The sequence below is a fragment of the Oncorhynchus mykiss genome, chromosome 22 (genome assembly GCF_057628025.1).
Source record: "Oncorhynchus mykiss isolate SJ-2025 chromosome 22, ASM5762802v1, whole genome shotgun sequence".
Taxonomy (NCBI): domain Eukaryota; kingdom Metazoa; phylum Chordata; class Actinopteri; order Salmoniformes; family Salmonidae; genus Oncorhynchus; species Oncorhynchus mykiss.
This window is the reverse complement of record NC_143043.1, coordinates 45,018,959-45,035,187: the sequence shown is the minus strand read 5'-3', so window position 1 is coordinate 45,035,187 and position 16,229 is coordinate 45,018,959. Positions and strand designations below refer to the sequence as shown.

Below are 16,229 nucleotides of genomic sequence, written 5' to 3'. Positions count from 1 at the left end.
TTTTTTTATCCAAAAATTAAAAGAGCGCCCTCTATATCAAAGAAGTTAAATAATTATTTACGCCCCTGAGTAAATACTTGTTAGAAACACCTTTGGCAGCAATTACAGATGTGAGTCTACTTAGATAAGTCTCTAAGAGCTTTGCACACCTGGATTGTGCAATATTTGCCCATTTTGTTCAAGGTGTTGGATCTTGACATAGATTTTCAAGCAGATTTATGTCAAAACTGTAACTTGACCACTCAGGAACATTCACTGTCTTCTTGGTAAGTAACTCCAGTGTAGATGTGGCTTTGTGCTGTAGGTTATTGTCCTGCCGAAAGATGAACTTGTCTGCTGGAAAGCAGACTGGACCAGGTTTTTCTCTAGGATTTGGCCTGTGCTTAGCTCCATCCCTTGTCTTTTCATCCTGAAAAACTCCCCAGTCTTTGCCGATGACAAGCATACCCATACCATGATGCAGCCACCACCATGCTTGAAAATAAGTAGAGTGGTACTCGGTGATGTGGTGGATTCGCCCCAAACATAAGGCTTTGCATTTAGGTCATTTTTTGTTGCAGTAATACTTTAGTGCCTCTTTGCATACATTTTAATGTTTTGGAATATTATGTATATCAGTGTTCTCCTTTTCACTCTGTCATTTAGGTAATTATTGTGGAGTCACTACAATGTTGATCCATCCTCAGTTTTCTCCCATCACAGCCTTTGAACTCTGTACATGTTTTAAAATCACCAATGGCCTCAAGGTGACAACCCTAAGCAGTTTCCTTCCTGTCCTGCCGCTCAGATCAGAAAGACAACTGCATCTTTGTGTCTAGGTGGTTTAATACATAATCCACAGCATGATTATTAACTTGACCATGCTTAGAGAGATATTCAGTGTCTGATTTATTGTAACCCATCTACCAATCACTGCCCTTCTTTATGAGGCTTTCCAAAAGCTCCCTGGTCTTTGTAGTTGAATCAATGCTTGAAAGTCAATACTTGACTGATGGACCTTACAGATAGATGTATGTATGGGGGGCAGATGGAAGGGGTAGTCAATCAACAATCATGTTGATCCTTATTATTTCACACAGAGTGAGTCCATAAAACTTATTGTGTGTGATTGATTAAGCCACATTTTTACTTCTGAACTAATTTATGCTTGCCTAAATGAAAGGGGTGAATACTTACGCAATGACTTTTAGTTATTACATTTTTTATTAATATGAATATTTAGAATGCTCTTTTCACGTTAACATTATGGAGTATTTTGTGTAGCTCAATGACAAAAAAACAACAACAATTTTATCTGTTTCAGTCCCACTTTGTAATGCAACAAAATGTGAAAAAAGTTCAAGGGGGTGTCGACTTTGTGTAGGCCCTGTATTTATGGTTTATGCATGTATCTCTGCTATTAAGTCCTCTATCAAAACAAGTATGACAGCTCTATGTTAATGCCCAGAGAATTAGTGATGTTGATGGGCCAATCATTACATCCTGGAGGTGCTGTAGGATGAATTAGGGATGTTGATGGGCCAATCATCACATCCTGGAGGTGCTGTAGGATGAATTAGTGATGTTGATGGGCCAATCATTACGTCCTGGAGGTGCTGTAGGATGAATTAGTGATGTTGATGGGCCAATCATTACATCCTGGAGATGCTGTAGGATGAATTAGTGATACTGATGGGCTAATCATCACATCCTGGAGGTGCTGTAGGATGAATTAGTGATGTTGATGGGCCAATCATTACGTCCTGGAGGTGCTGTAGGATGAATTAGTGATGTTGATGGGCCAATCATCACATTCTGGAGGTGCTGTAGGATGAATTAGTGATGCTGATGGGCCAATCATCACATCCTGGCGGTGCTGTAGGATGAATTAGGGATACTGATGTGCCAATCATCACATCCTAGTCTCACGGATTCTGTCTTTATCGCTGAGCTGTGTGTTAGTCATATTCATCTGGGCTTTAGACTGGAGTGTTTTACCACTCTGGCTGGGTCTGACATGGCGCCCTGTTCCCTATATAGTGCATTACTTTCCCCCCGAATTCCTATCCAGACCCTGGTCAAAGGTAGTGCCCTATATAGGGTATAGGGCTGTAGTATAAAGTAGTGCCCTATATAGGGAATAGGGCTGTAGTGTAAAGTAGTGCACTATATAGGGAATAGGGCTGTAGTATAAAGTAGTGCCCTATATAGGGAATAGGGTGCCTTTTCAGCCACACCCTCTGTCTTCCTTATCACAAAGTCAGCACTATCACATCCTCATAGACTCTGTCACGTGGCTGATTATATTTCCTGTTTGAGTAGGTCTCCCAGTAAGCCCATGGCCAGGAAGTTGATGTGCGGAACAGACTGGGAGGCGGTGAGCAGGAACAGCCTATCAGACGAGAGGCTGGAGACCCAGAGCCTGCCTACACGCTCCCCACCCGGTACCCCTAACCAGTGAGTTCCTGGCTGTCACTCCTCCTCATATACCCTGTCCTAATATAATGCCCACGCCTCAGAGGGAGACACGCTGTGAGGGAGTCCCAGTTCCAATACCATTAGAAGTGGAAGTCATACTCTTCATAGCATGGGATAAAACAAAAGGAGTTGTACACTTTCAAATGTATCACAGAAGCTGGGTAAAACATAATAGAATCAAACCAACCATGGAAGTCTTCAAACAGTGTGGAATACCGTACATTCATTTGCTTTGATTCCACACACAATCCTCCTAACCACCATGTTGTGTGTGTGTGTGTGTGTGTGTAGCCGGAACTCGTTGTTCGTACAGGAGGGGACGCGGATGCGCCCGTTGTCGGTTGGGCACCTGGTGGACCACATGATCCACGCCTCGCCTAGTCTCCCCGTCTTCTCCAATCACAAATCAGCGTCCTCCACCCAGGCCAACTCTATCAGTCTGGACTCCAGCCCGTAAGCCTGCTGCCACACATACACCCCCACACACACACACCAATCACAAGTCAGCCTCGTCCACTCACACCAACTCAATCAGTCTGGACCTCGAGTGGACACTGGACACACTGCAGTAGTCAGGAAGGTGAGAGGTGTGGTGGTTATCAGTGGCCCTGTTGATATGACTGTAGGATCTGACCAGGAACAACTGGGGCCCCTAGTTGTAGCCCAGTACGAGATACTAGGCCTACATTAAAACAATATGCACCAAGGGACTGCTCTAAGCAAGACTAACAATCTAATAGAAGTTGTCTCTGACCAGCTCTTCCCTCTCTGTCAAACACCACCATAGCTGTTAATGAGGGTGAAAGTTGGTGCCTGTGACTATATTCCACTGTTAAAGTCTCCACTAAAGCCACGGTCTGAAAATCAATGGAAGCCACATTTGAATTGGACATGACAGTACCAGTGCCATGGTGTCTGCTCCGACTTCTGAAACGGCTGCTTTTTAAAGTTATCCTTTTTAACGGCTGGCTTGTGTGTCTGTGGCTTGCAATTACAGTTCACACCCTTTCCCAAATGTCATTTAATGGGCTTAAATGGAAACAGAGCCTTTGAACGCGGGCTATAAACGGTGTTTACAGCTCTGGGGGCATGGAGGGGGTTCGGCAGGGCTGGGATGGAGCACGGTGGGGGGTGGTAGACACATTAAAATGAGGCCTGTCTCTGACTCAGCGCAGTATACCCGTCTAGGGTCAAACTTCCCCCAGCCCGTGGCTGTAGTCTACTGCACTGGTAGTCCACTGATATCTGAGAGTAGCCTAACAGTAGAGCCCAACCCAGCATGACGTGTGAGAGTGACCTAACCCCTGGTGACTCTACTGTAGCAGTGTGACAGTGACCTAACCCCTGGTGACTCTACTGTAGCAGTGTGAGAGTGACCTAACCCCTGGTGACTCTACTATAGCAGTGTGAGAGTGACCTAACCTCTGGTGACTCTACTGTAGCAGTGTGAGAGTGACCTAACCCCTGGTGACTCTACTTTAGCAGTGTGAGAGTGACCTAACCTCTGGTGACTCTACTGTAGCAGTGTGAGAGTGACCTAACCCCTGGTGACTCTACTTTAGCAGTGTGAGAGTGACCTAACCTCTGGTGACTCTACTGTAGCAGTGTGAGAGTGACCTAACCCCTGGTGACTCTACTTTAGCAGTGTGAGAGTGACCTAACCGCTGGTGACTCTACTGTAGCAGAGTGACGTATCAGAGTGACCTAACCCCTGGTGACTCTACTGTAGCAGTGTGAGAGTGACCTAACCCCTGGTGACTCTACTGTAGCAGTGTGAGAGTGACCTAACCCCTGGTGACTCTACTTTAGCAGTGTGACAGTGACCTAACCGCTGGTGACTCTACTGTAGCAGTGTGAGAGTGACCTAACCTCTGGTGACTCTACTGTAGCAGTGTGACAGTGACCTAACCTCTGGACCACTAGTGTTGAGTTGCCCTACTGAGTGAGGCTATGTTCAGCCCTCTCCTTGTCCCACCCCCCTGTTTTCCCTCTGCTCTACATCCTAACCTCAACCTCCAGACAACCCTGTACTCCAGTTATTTTGGCTGTTATGTTCTCTGAGATGCCTTTCAGAGATCCGTTAACTGTTTATTATTAGGCCAGATTGGGTACGAGCCTCTACAACAACTGGCTTGTTATGTTAAAGCAGGAAGGCTGTTTATCTGTTCTGCAGAAGTGTTCTCTTACCAAGAACTGTGTCGCAAGCACCAGTACAGATACCGTATCTCTAATGGGAATAGAGGGAGTAGTTCAGAGTCCCTGCACTTCCCAATTTAACATTTTAGTCATTTAGCAGACCTTCTTATTCAGATCGAATTACAGTAGTGAGTTCATACATATTCATACTTAACCTATGCATGTACACAGAGGCACACCCACACTCTGCCTATATACTTTCCCTCCCTCTTTCGCTCTCATTTCACTCCTCTATTCACACACACAAACATATATACACACACAAACGCATACACACACACACACACACACACACACGGACAAACGCATACACACACGCTTGCACGCACCCACATTCTGTGCCAAGCCATTTGCTCTTCTCTTCACTGATCCAGAAGATGACATAACCACCTGCTCACTCTTCCTGGGATCTCAAGCATCGCCCTCTCTCTCTCCATCTCTCTCTCTCCTTCTCTCTTTTTCCTGTCTGTCTGTCTGGTCTGGTCTGGTCTCGTTCATTTCGCTTTATTGGCATGACGTAACAATGTACATATTGTCAAAGCTTATTTTGGATATTTACGATATACAAATAAATAAAAATTAGAATCAAATTGTCAACGGGACAACAGTAACAACAATTACCAAGTGTCAAAATAACCATACATTTAACAATAAGCATACAGTAGAGGACATGTGCATGTTGATTGGTCTGTCAGACACTGTCCCTCAACTTATGGCAGGCAGCAATGTAGTGCGCTGCCAACCCACAGCTCTCTGCATCCTCCCCCAACAGGACGGGTAGCCTACTCTCATCAGAGAGGTCTTTGAAACCTTGAATAAGGGTTTCAAATTTGGGAAAATGTCACCCTCTCTAATTGTTTTATATTTTTGACATTTTGTCAGGAAATGCAGCTCCGTCTCAGGTTCTGCTGTTGTGCAGTGGTTGCACAGCCTTTCCTCTACAGGGAGCCAGGATCTGCTGTTGTGCAGTGGTTGCACAGCCTTTCCTCTACAGGAAGCCAGGTTTTCCTGTGTCTACCCTTCTCAATGGCAAGGCTGTGCCCACTGAGCCTGTACTTTGTCAAGGTTTTTCTAAGGTTTTGATCAGTAACCATGGTCAAATATTTAGCCACGGTGTACTGTCGATTTAGGGCCAGATAGTACTGCATTTTGCTTTGTTTGTGTTTACCAATAAGCAATATAGTTTTGTTTTGACTGTGTTGTAATTTGGTTTATCCTGATTGATTGGATGTTCTGGTCCTGAGGCTTCAGTGTGTTAGTAGAACAGGTTTGTGAACTCAGCCCCAGGACCAGCTGGATGAGGGGACTCTTTTCTTTGCTCAGCTCTTGGCATTGCAGGGCTTGGTAATGATATGAGAGGGTCACTGTATTTTAGATGTTTCCAAAACTTAATTGCTCTTTTTTGAGTTTTTATTGTTAGTGAATATTGGCCTAATTCTGCCCTGCATGCATTGTTTGTAGTTTTCCAATGGACATTGTAGGAGAATCTTACAGAACTCTGCATGCAGGGTTTCAATGGGGTGTTTGTCCCATTTGATGAAATCTTGTTTTGGAAGTGGAACCCACACCTCGCTGCCATAAAGTGCAATTGGTTCTCTGTCTCTCTCTCTCTTTCCCTCATCTCTCTCCCCATCTCTTTTTCCTCTGTCTCTCTCCCTCATCTCTCTCCCCATCTCTTTTTCCTCTCTGTCAATGTCTCTCTCTGTCTCCAAAAGAAGTATCAATAAAACAATCTTGGCTGTCACAGCATTACCTCAGTAAGATGAGGTTTCAAGCAGTGGATACCAAGGCAACCAGGTCACATGATGCTTCCCTTCTGCAACCTGATCTGTGAACCAGGAAAACATCCCACTACACTGTCACCCGAGAGGCTGCTGACCTCAGCCTGACCTTTAAAGAACTAAGCGAAGGTTGACCCTTCCGTTCCCTGACTTCAATCAGTTGGGGGGAAAAGGACAGCAACTGTATTTATGTCTTACTGTCTTGATGTATATACAGACAAATACTCTGTATGTCCCCGTGGTCATTGTCAGTGAGCAGTAGTCCCTTCCCCCTTCCCTCTCTCAGCCATGTGGCTGAAGTCCTTGTGGTGTCTGTTTATTTTGAGAGAGAGGCCTGTCTGTCCCTCCTGCAGTGTCACCCCTCCCTCCCCACCAGTGTCTCCTCTGTTGTGACACCAGCCTGGCATACAGGACCCCAAACAAACACAATGTGCTCTGACTGGCCTCAAGTCCCCCTGGGCCTCCTGGGATTGTTGTGGTTGAGTGACTGGGATGGTTAGGTACACTGTACACAACACACACCCACTGTGACTGGGATTGTAAGATAGTTACACACTACAACACACACACACCGTCTCTCTCTGTGGAGGATCTGCTGTAGGAGCTCTGCTCTCCTATTGGCCAATGACCATGAGCAAATGGAGTTTCTGCTTATCTGAAAGCTCTGATTGGCTGAATGGCTTACAGAGCTCCTGTTAGCTCTGTTGGATTTTAGGAAATGGAACGTGCCTTATCTTGAAAAAATATCAAGGACCTAAAATTGACTGGCTGACAGACAGACTGAAGGTCCTCTACCATGAGCTTAACGCTGTCTGTGTCTCTCTCCAGCTCCCCAGAGACAGTAGATGGTCGGCCCCCGGCCCTGCCTCCAAAACAGTCCAGGAAGAACCTGAGCCAGATCATCCAGGCCCACTCCCAGCAGAGTCTCCTTGACAACCACATCAACGAGATGTACGATGTTCCCTTGGCAACCGACAAGACCACGGTAAGTCCGCCCTGACTCAATCTACCACTGTTTTCGTTTTTTTTCATAGTGAATTTATTCAGCTGAACCTAAATTACTTAGAACTAGGGCCAGGGTCATGTTTTTTCTGACCTTGTGACCTCTGAAGAACTGTGGGTCCTTCAGAGTCGCTGTAGGCTGTCAGGGGCTTATGTCCTTTCCAATGGAGACATGTATTAACACATCACTATGTCTTTCTCTACAGTTGAACGGTGTTGTCCCTCACGACAATCTGGTCCTGGTCAAGATGAGGCCAGATGACAACAGACGATTTGGCTTCAACGTCAAGGTGAGACCTTTGTCTTGTGCCTGCCAGTAGTACTTTGTAGGGCCGCAGGTAACCTAGCGATTAGAGCGTTGGGCCAGTAACCGAAAGGTCGCTGGTTCAAATACTCGAGCCGACAAGGTGAAAAATCTATCGATGTGCCCTAATTTGCTCCAGGGGTACTACACATTTCACTGCACCTATCATGTGTGTGTGACAATGAAACATCTTTATATTTTAAATGATGTATAAAGCTATGAAATAACAATGCCCAAAGGGTAGTCACCTAACCCTACTGCTCCTAATCCTGACCATGTGACTTGACCAAGAACTGCTGTTGATATGATCAGATTGTTTAGCCCTCTCCATTGCCTTGGTTTTAGGGTGGAGCTGATCAGAAGGTGCCCGTCATCGTGTCTCGTGTGGCCCCTGGGACATCGGTATGTTAGAACACTAACCAACACCCCATACACTCTGGTTCCCGAGTGGCGCAGCGGTCTAAGTCACTGCATCTCAGTGCTTGAGGCGACACTACAGACCCTGGTTCGATTCTAGGCTGTATCACAGCCGGCCGTGATTGGGAGTCCGGGTTAGGGTTTGGACAGGGTAGGCCGTCATTGTAAATAACAATTTGTTCTTAACTGACTTGCCTAGTTAAATAAAGGTCAAATGAAAATAAAATGCCCCAAAAATTTTACAGTACACATACTCATGTTCTCCCTCTCTCAGATACTCAGAAACACGCTCACACTTTCCCTATCACTTCTGCCCTCACACTCACAATGTCTCTACCCCTCATCTCACTCTCTCTCTCTCTCGCTATTTCTCTCTCCATCTTTCCCTTCTCTCTATCTTTCCCTCGCTCTGTCTTGTTCCCTCTCACGCTCTCTCATTGGAACACACACACACTCACACACAGTATGAAACGTTCCATTGTTTGGAACAGTAGACTCACACTTGTAGGACTGTCTGCCAATGTAAATTGCGTTGAACTGGTCTGATTTGACATCACCCAGTCATCACATCAGATTTGATTGGTTGCATACACATATTTAGCAGATGTTAATTGCAGGTTAGTGAAATTATTGTGTTCCTAGCTCCAACAGTGCAGTAATATCTAACAGTAAATTAAAAAAGTAGAAGAATGGAATGAAGAAATATGTAAATATTACGACGAGCAATGTAGGAGTCCGGATTATAAATATATGTGATGGGGTGTATAGTCATTATGGACAGTGTTTGGTGTGTGTGTGTGTGTATAGTCATTATGGACAGTGTTTGGTGTGTGTGTGTGTGTGTGCGTGTGTGTGTGTATACACATATACATACACACACACATATATACTGTATATACAGTTGAAGTTGGAAGTTTACATACACTTCGGTTGGAGTCATTAAAACTCATTTTTCAACCACTCCACAAATTTCTTGTTAACAAACTATAGTTTTGGCAAGTCAGTTGGTAATTTGTAACAATTGTTTACAGACAGATTATTTCACTTATAATTCACTGTATCATAATTCCAGTGGGTCAGACGTTTACGTACACTAAGTTGACTGTGGTCTTAAACAGCTTGGAAAATTCCAGAAAATGTCATGGCTTTAGAAGCTTCTGATAGGCTAATTGACATAATTTGAGTCAATTGGAGGTGTACCTGTGGATGTATTTCAAGGCCTACCTTCAAACTCAGTGCCTTTTTGCTTGACATCATGGGAAAAATCAAAAGAAAGCAGCCAAGACCTCAGAAAGCCAATTGTAGACCTCCACAATTCTGGTTCTTTCTTGGAATTTCCAAATGCCTGAAGGTTCCACTTTCATCTGTTCAAACAATAGTACGCAAGTATAAACACCATGGGACCACGCAGCCATCATACCGCTCAGGAAGGAGACACGTTCTGTCTCCTAGAGATGAACGTACTTTGGTGCGAAAAGTGCAAATCCCTTCACAAAATAGATGGCATCATGAAGATGGAAATCTATGTGGATATATTGAAATAACATCTCAAGACGTCAGTCAGGAAGTTAAAGCTTTGTCGCAAATGGGTCTTCCAAATGGACAATAACCCACAAGCATACTTCCAAAGATGTGGCAAAATGGCTTAAGGACAACAAAGTCAAGGTATTGGAGTGGCCATCGCAAAGCCCTCACCTCAATCCCATAGAAAATTTGTGGGCAGAGCTGAAAAAGCGTGTGCGAGAAAGGAGGCCTACAAACCTGACTCAGTTACACCAGCTCTGTTAGGAGGAATGGGCCACAATTCACCCAACTTATTGTGAAAAGCTTGTGGAAGGCTACCTGAAACGTTTGACCCAAGTTAAACAATTTAACGGCAATTCTACCAAATCTAATTGAGTGTATGTAAACTTCTGACCCACTGGCAATGTGATGAAAGAAATAAAAGCTGAAATAAATCACTCTACTATTATTCTGACATTTCACATTATTAAAATAAAGTGATGATCCTAACTGACCTAAAAGAGGGAATTTTTACTAGGATTAAATGTCAGGAATTGTGAAAAACTGAGTTTAAATGTATTTGGCTAAGGTCTATATAAACTTCCAACGTCAACTGTGTGTGTGTGTGTGTGTATATATATATATATATATATATAAATATGTGTAGGATAGAATGGTATATGTTCAGCAATAGTTAAACACGATAGGCCTTGACTAGAATACAGTACATACATATGAAGTGGGTAAAACAGTATGTAGACATGATTAAAGTGACCAGTGTTCCGTGTCTATGTAGTGTACATAGGCAGCAGCCTCCAAAGTGAAGGGTTGAGTAACCGGGTGGTAGCCGGCTAGTGACAGTGACTAAAGTTCTGGGCAGGGTACTGGGCGGGGCCGGGTAGTGGTGACTATTCAACAGGCTGATGGCTTTGAGATAGAAGCTGTTTAGAAGAGAGATAAGTCTCTCGGTCCCAGCTTTGATGCACCTGTTCTGACCTCGCCTTCTGGATGGTAGTGGGGTGAACAGGCCATGTCTTGCGTGGCTGAGTTTCTTGATTATATTTTTGGCCTTCCTGTTACACCGGGTGCTGAATATGTCGTTGAGGGCCCTCTGGAGAGCCCTGCGATTGCGAACGGTGCAGGTGCCGTACCAGGCAGTGATATTGCCCTTGTTGTCTCGTCGTTGTTGGTAATCACTACTGTTGTCGTCTGCGTTGAAGACATGTGTGCCCATGCGGTCATGGGTGAACAGGGAGTACAGGAGGGGGCTGAGCACGCACCCTTGTGGGGCCATTGCGTTGAGGATCAACGTAGTGGAGGTGTTGTTGCCTACCTTCACCACCTAGGGGGCTGCCCGTCAGAAAGTCCAGGACCCAGTTGCACAGGGTGGGGTTCAGACCCAGGGCCTCAAGCTTAATCATGAGCTTGGAGGGTACTATGGTGTTGAAGACTGTGCTTTAGTCTATGAATAGCATTCTTGCGTAGGTATTCCTTTTGTCCAGATTAGAGGTCAACCGACAATCGGTAATAGACATTTTTGGACACCGATTTTGGCCGATTACATTGCACTCAACGAGGAGACTGCGTGGCAGGCTGACTGCGAGTGCAGCAAGAAGCCGGGGTAAGTTGCTAGCTAGCATCAAACTTACAGTGGAGCAAAAAAGTATTTAGTCAGCCAACAATTGTGCAAGTTCTCCCACTTAAAAAGATGAGAGAGGCCTGTAATTTTCATCATAGGTACACTTCAACTATGACAGACAAAATGAGAAAAAAAATCCAGAGAATCACATTGCAGGAGTTTTAATGAATTTATTTGCAAATTATGGTGGAAAATAAGTATTTGGTCAATAACAAAAGTTTATCTCAATAGATCGAGTGAACAAAAGTAGCAGTCCTTTCACGGCTCAACTAAAAAGGCTTCTACTCTGATGTTGATCACAAGGCAATGAACAGCACTTAGTTGTCTTTGTCAACTTTATTATATTACAGGCCCAGTGTTCTAGTCTTCTTCCCAGTATACCACTTTAACCACAGAACTGTGGTCTGATTGCGTTCTCCTCCAACCCTCTACAGGCTGACCTGTGTGTCCCTCGCCTGAACGAAGGTGACCAGGTGGTTCTGATCAACGGTCGAGACATCTCGGAGCACACTCACGACCAGGTGGTCATGTTCATCAAGGCCAGCTGTGAGAGCCACTCAGGAGAGCTCATCTTATTGGTCAGGCCCAATGGTGAGGAGAGGGCTCTGATTGGTGACTAAGTAATCTCCTTGGGTTTACTACATTTAACATTTATGCCATTTAGCAGACGTTCTTATCCAGAGCGACTTAAAGTAAGTAGTAATTGCATACTTTTTCCATACTGGTCCCCCGTGGCGTTGCAAGCGCCATGCTCTACCGACTGAGCTACACAGGACCACTATTGAAATGTGCAGTTAAAACAGGCCAGATTATTACGATATAGGTAGAAGAACTAGTGACATTAAACAAAAGAGGCTACCTTCCAATATCCACACTAGCGTATAGCATTCCAGTTAGAATCCAATATCTAATACATTGCTTATTTTTAAGTGGTATGCTGGTGTGAATATTGAAACTGAGCAGAGCCTAATACTTGTTAAAGTAATAATAAGAGATGCTGTTGTTCTACACTATTCTAACTAACTGGGTTACTTCCTTCCCTGTCTCTCCAGCCATCTATGACATGGTGGAGGAGAAGCAGGAGACTGAGCCAGACTTCCAGTACATCCCAGAGAAGTGTCCCCAGGACCCCAGTCAGCTGGACCAGGACGCCTGGAGGGACTCTATGAACACCCTGAAGGAGGGTCTGGTCAGCGGGGAAGTACTAGCCCAGTTTGATGTGAGTCAGTCCTCCCCTCACCTCCTCTATAAATTTAAAGCTTTCATGAGCAAGACTATCACGTCTATTCCACTCAATGTTCTTGTGATTTTATTTGTTGTACCTCGAGTCATGTGGGTCTTGTTCATTTTTTAGTTGTCTTTTCTGAGGTGACTGGAAATGTGGCGAGAGCAATAGCTCCCCCTAGTTTGTGCACTATTGTTTTCACCTCATTGAGGTCACGAAGGAGGTTACCACTTTCTGGAGGGAAATGTTGCCCAGGACTGGTTTTACATAAGTTCTACAGTATCAGCTTTATTGCTGTGATTTACTGTGCCCTCCAAGTGCAGGGTGATGCCCCTCACAGAGACCCTCATAACTTCTAGGTTATGGCACATAAGACAACTACTATAACACCTGTTACTGTGTGAGGAATAATCGCCAAGTAGTTAACTTTATTTATTTAATTTAGATTTTTACCCCCTTTTTCTCCCCAATTTCCATCTTGTCTGTTCACTACAACTCCCCAACGGACTCGGGAGGCGAAGGTCGAGTCATGCATCCTCCGAAACAAGACCCGCCAAAGCGCTTCTTAACACCCGCCCGCTTAACCTCCGCACCAATGTGTCGGAGGAAACACAGTTTAACTGACAAGAGGTCAGCCTGCAGGCACCCGACCCACCACAAGGAGTTGCTAGAGTGCGATGAGCCAACGTTCAGACATAGCAGGCGTTCTGATTCCGAATGTTCAGACATAGCAGGTGTTCTGATTGTGAACGTTCAGACATAGCAGGCGTTCTGATTCTGAATGTTCAGAGAGCAGGCGTTCTGATTCTGAACGTTCAGACATAGCAGGCGTTCTGATTCTGAACGTTCAGACATAGCAGGCGTTCTGATTCTGAACGTTCAGACATAGCAGGCGTTCTGATTCTGAATGTTCAGACATAGCAGGCGTTCTGATTCTGAATGTTCAGACATAGCAGGCGTTCTGATTCTGAATGTTCAGACAGCAGGTGTTCTGATTCTGAACGTTCAGACATAGCAGGCGTTCTGATTCTGAATGTTCAGACATAGCAGGCGTTCTGATTCTGAATGTTCAGACAGCAGGCGTTCTGATTCTGAACGTTCAGACATAGCAGGCGTTCTGATTCTGAATGTTCAGACATAGCAGGCGTTCTGATTCTGAATGTTCAGACAGCAGGCGTTCTGATTCTGAACGTTCAGACATAGCAGGCGTTCTGATTCTGAACGTTCAGACATAGCAGGCGTTCTGATTCTGAATGTTCAGACAGCAGGCGTTCTGATTCTGAACGTTCAGACAGCAGGCGTTCTGATTCTGAACGTTCAGACATAGCAGGCGTTCTGATTCTGAACGTTCAGACATAGCAGGCGTTCTGATTCTGAATGTTCAGACATAGCAGGCGTTCTGATTCTGAACGTTCAGACAGCAGGCGTTCTGATTCTGAACATTCAGATATAGCAGGCGTTCTGATTCTGAATGTTCAGACATAGCAGGCGTTCTGATTCTGAATGTTCAGACAGCAGGCGTTCTGATTCTGAACGTTCAGACAGCAGGCGTTCTGATTCTGAACGTTCAGACAGCAGGCGTTCTGATTCTGAACGTTCAGACAGCAGGCGTTCTGATTCTGAACGTTCAGACATAGCAGGCGTTCTGATTCTGAACATTCAGACATAGCAGGCGTTCTGATTCTGAACGTTCAGACAGCAGGCGTTCTGATTCTGAACGTTCAGACATAGCAGGCGTTCTGATTCTGAACATTCAGACATAGCAGGCGTTCTGATTCTGAATGTTCAGACATAGCAGGCGTTCTGATTCTGAATGTTCAGACAGCAGGCGTTCTGATTCTGAACGTTCAGACAGCAGGCGTTCTGATTCTGAACGTTCAGACATAGCAGGCGTTCTGATTCTGAACGTTCAGACAGCAGGCGTTCTGATTCTGAACGTTCAGACATAGCAGGCGTTCTGATTCTGAACGTTCAGACAGCAGGCGTTCTGATTCTGAACGTTCAGACAGCAGGCGTTCTGATTCTGAACGTTCAGACAGCAGGCGTTCTGATTCTGAACGTTCAGACATAGCAGGCGTTCTGATTCTGAATGTTCAGAGAGCAGGCGTTCTGATTCTGAACGTTCAGACATAGCAGGCGTTCTGATTCTGAACGTTCAGACATAGCAGGCGTTCTGATTCTGAATGTTCAGACATAGCAGGCGTTCTGATTCTGAACGTTCAGACATAGCAGGCGTTCTGATTCTGAATGTTCAGACATAGCAGGCGTTCTGATTCTGAACGTTCAGACAGCAGGCGTTCTGATTCTGAACGTTCAGACATAGCAGGCGTTCTGATTCTGAACGTTCAGACAGCAGGCGTTCTGATTCTGAACGTTCAGACATAGCAGGCGTTCTGATTCTGAACGTTCAGACAGCAGGCGTTCTGATTCTGAACGTTCAGACATAGCAGGCGTTCTGATTCTGAACATTCAGACATAGCAGGCGTTCTGATTCTGAACGTTCAGACAGCAGGCGTTCTGATTCTGAATGTTCAGACAGCAGGCGTCCTGATTCTGAATGTTCAGACATAGCAGGCGTTCTGATTCTGAATGTTCAGACAGCAGGCGTTCTGATTCTGAATGTTCAGACAGCAGGCGTTCTGATTCTGAATGTTCAGACATAGCAGGCGTTCTGATTCTGAATGTTCAGACAGCAGGCGTTCTGATTCTGAATGTTCAGACAGCAGGCGTTCTGATTCTGAATGTTCAGACATAGCAGGCCTTCTGATTCTGAATGTTCAGACAGCAGGCGTTCTGTTTCTGAATGTTCAGACATAGCAGGCCTTCTGATTCTGAATGTTCAGACAGCAGGCGTTCTGATTCTGAATGTTCAGACATAGCAGGCGTTCTGATTCTGAATGTTCAGACAGCAGGCGTTCTGATTTTGAATGTTCAGACATAGCAGGCGTTCTGATTCTGAATGTTCAGACATAGCAGGCGTTCTGATTCTGAATGTTCAGACATAACAGGCTTTCTCCGTCTGTATATTTCATTATTGATGCTTTGCTGAAATATCATGGTTCCTTGCTCCACATTTCTAAATGTATTGAGGGGGATAAAGAACGAGGTGCTTGTGTAGAGTTAAAGTCAGATTTGAGATTACCAGTCAAGGTTTTTTTTCTCCTAACGCTTTTATTATTTTCTCACAGCAACTCTACCGGAAAAGTCCTGGAATGACAATGTTGTGTGCCAAATTACCTCAAAACATTTCCAAAAACCGCTACAGAGACATCTCCCCCTGTGAGTATCACATCACACTACAGTCTCCTACACACAGTTGTCTTCACTTTTCTTAGTCTGTGTTAACAGACTGTGTTAACCCACCATTTCACACTCCTCTCCTCCTTTCTCTCTCTTCTCTCTCTCCCCTGTCTCCCCTGTCTCTCCCCTGTCTCTCTCTCTCCCCTGTCTCTCTCTTCTCTCTCTCCCCTGTCTCTCCTTCTCTCTCTCCCCTGTCTCTCCTTCTCTCTCCCCTGTCTCTCCTTCTCTCTTCTCTCTCTCCCCTGTCTCTCTCTTCTCTCTCTCCTCTCTCTCTCTTCTCTCTCTCCTCTGTCTCTCTCTTCTCTCTCTCCTCTGTCTCTCTCTTCTCTCTCTCTCCCCTGTCTCTCCCATCTCTCTCTCTCCCCTGTCTCTCCCATCTCTCTCTCTCCCCTGTCTCTCCCATCT

At 45.1% G+C, this 16,229-nt stretch overlaps 1 protein-coding gene across 8 annotated transcripts in view; it reads left to right on the top strand.

Annotated features, from left to right (window-relative positions):
- Positions 1–16,229, top strand: part of LOC110502147 (tyrosine-protein phosphatase non-receptor type 4) — a 109,401-nt gene that overhangs the window by 79,638 nt on the left and 13,534 nt on the right. For all 8 annotated transcript variants that reach the window (XM_036959300.2, XM_090216153.1, XM_036959301.2 and 5 more), the window contains 8 exons: positions 2,302–2,436; positions 2,749–2,910; positions 7,263–7,419; positions 7,643–7,726; positions 8,086–8,142; positions 11,734–11,890; positions 12,352–12,518; positions 15,713–15,803. In XM_036959300.2, the coding sequence (XP_036815195.1) occupies positions 2,302–2,436; positions 2,749–2,910; positions 7,263–7,419; positions 7,643–7,726; positions 8,086–8,142; positions 11,734–11,890; positions 12,352–12,518; positions 15,713–15,803 (1,010 nt within the window). The remainder of the gene's footprint in view (positions 1–2,301; positions 2,437–2,748; positions 2,911–7,262; positions 7,420–7,642; positions 7,727–8,085; positions 8,143–11,733; positions 11,891–12,351; positions 12,519–15,712; positions 15,804–16,229) is intronic.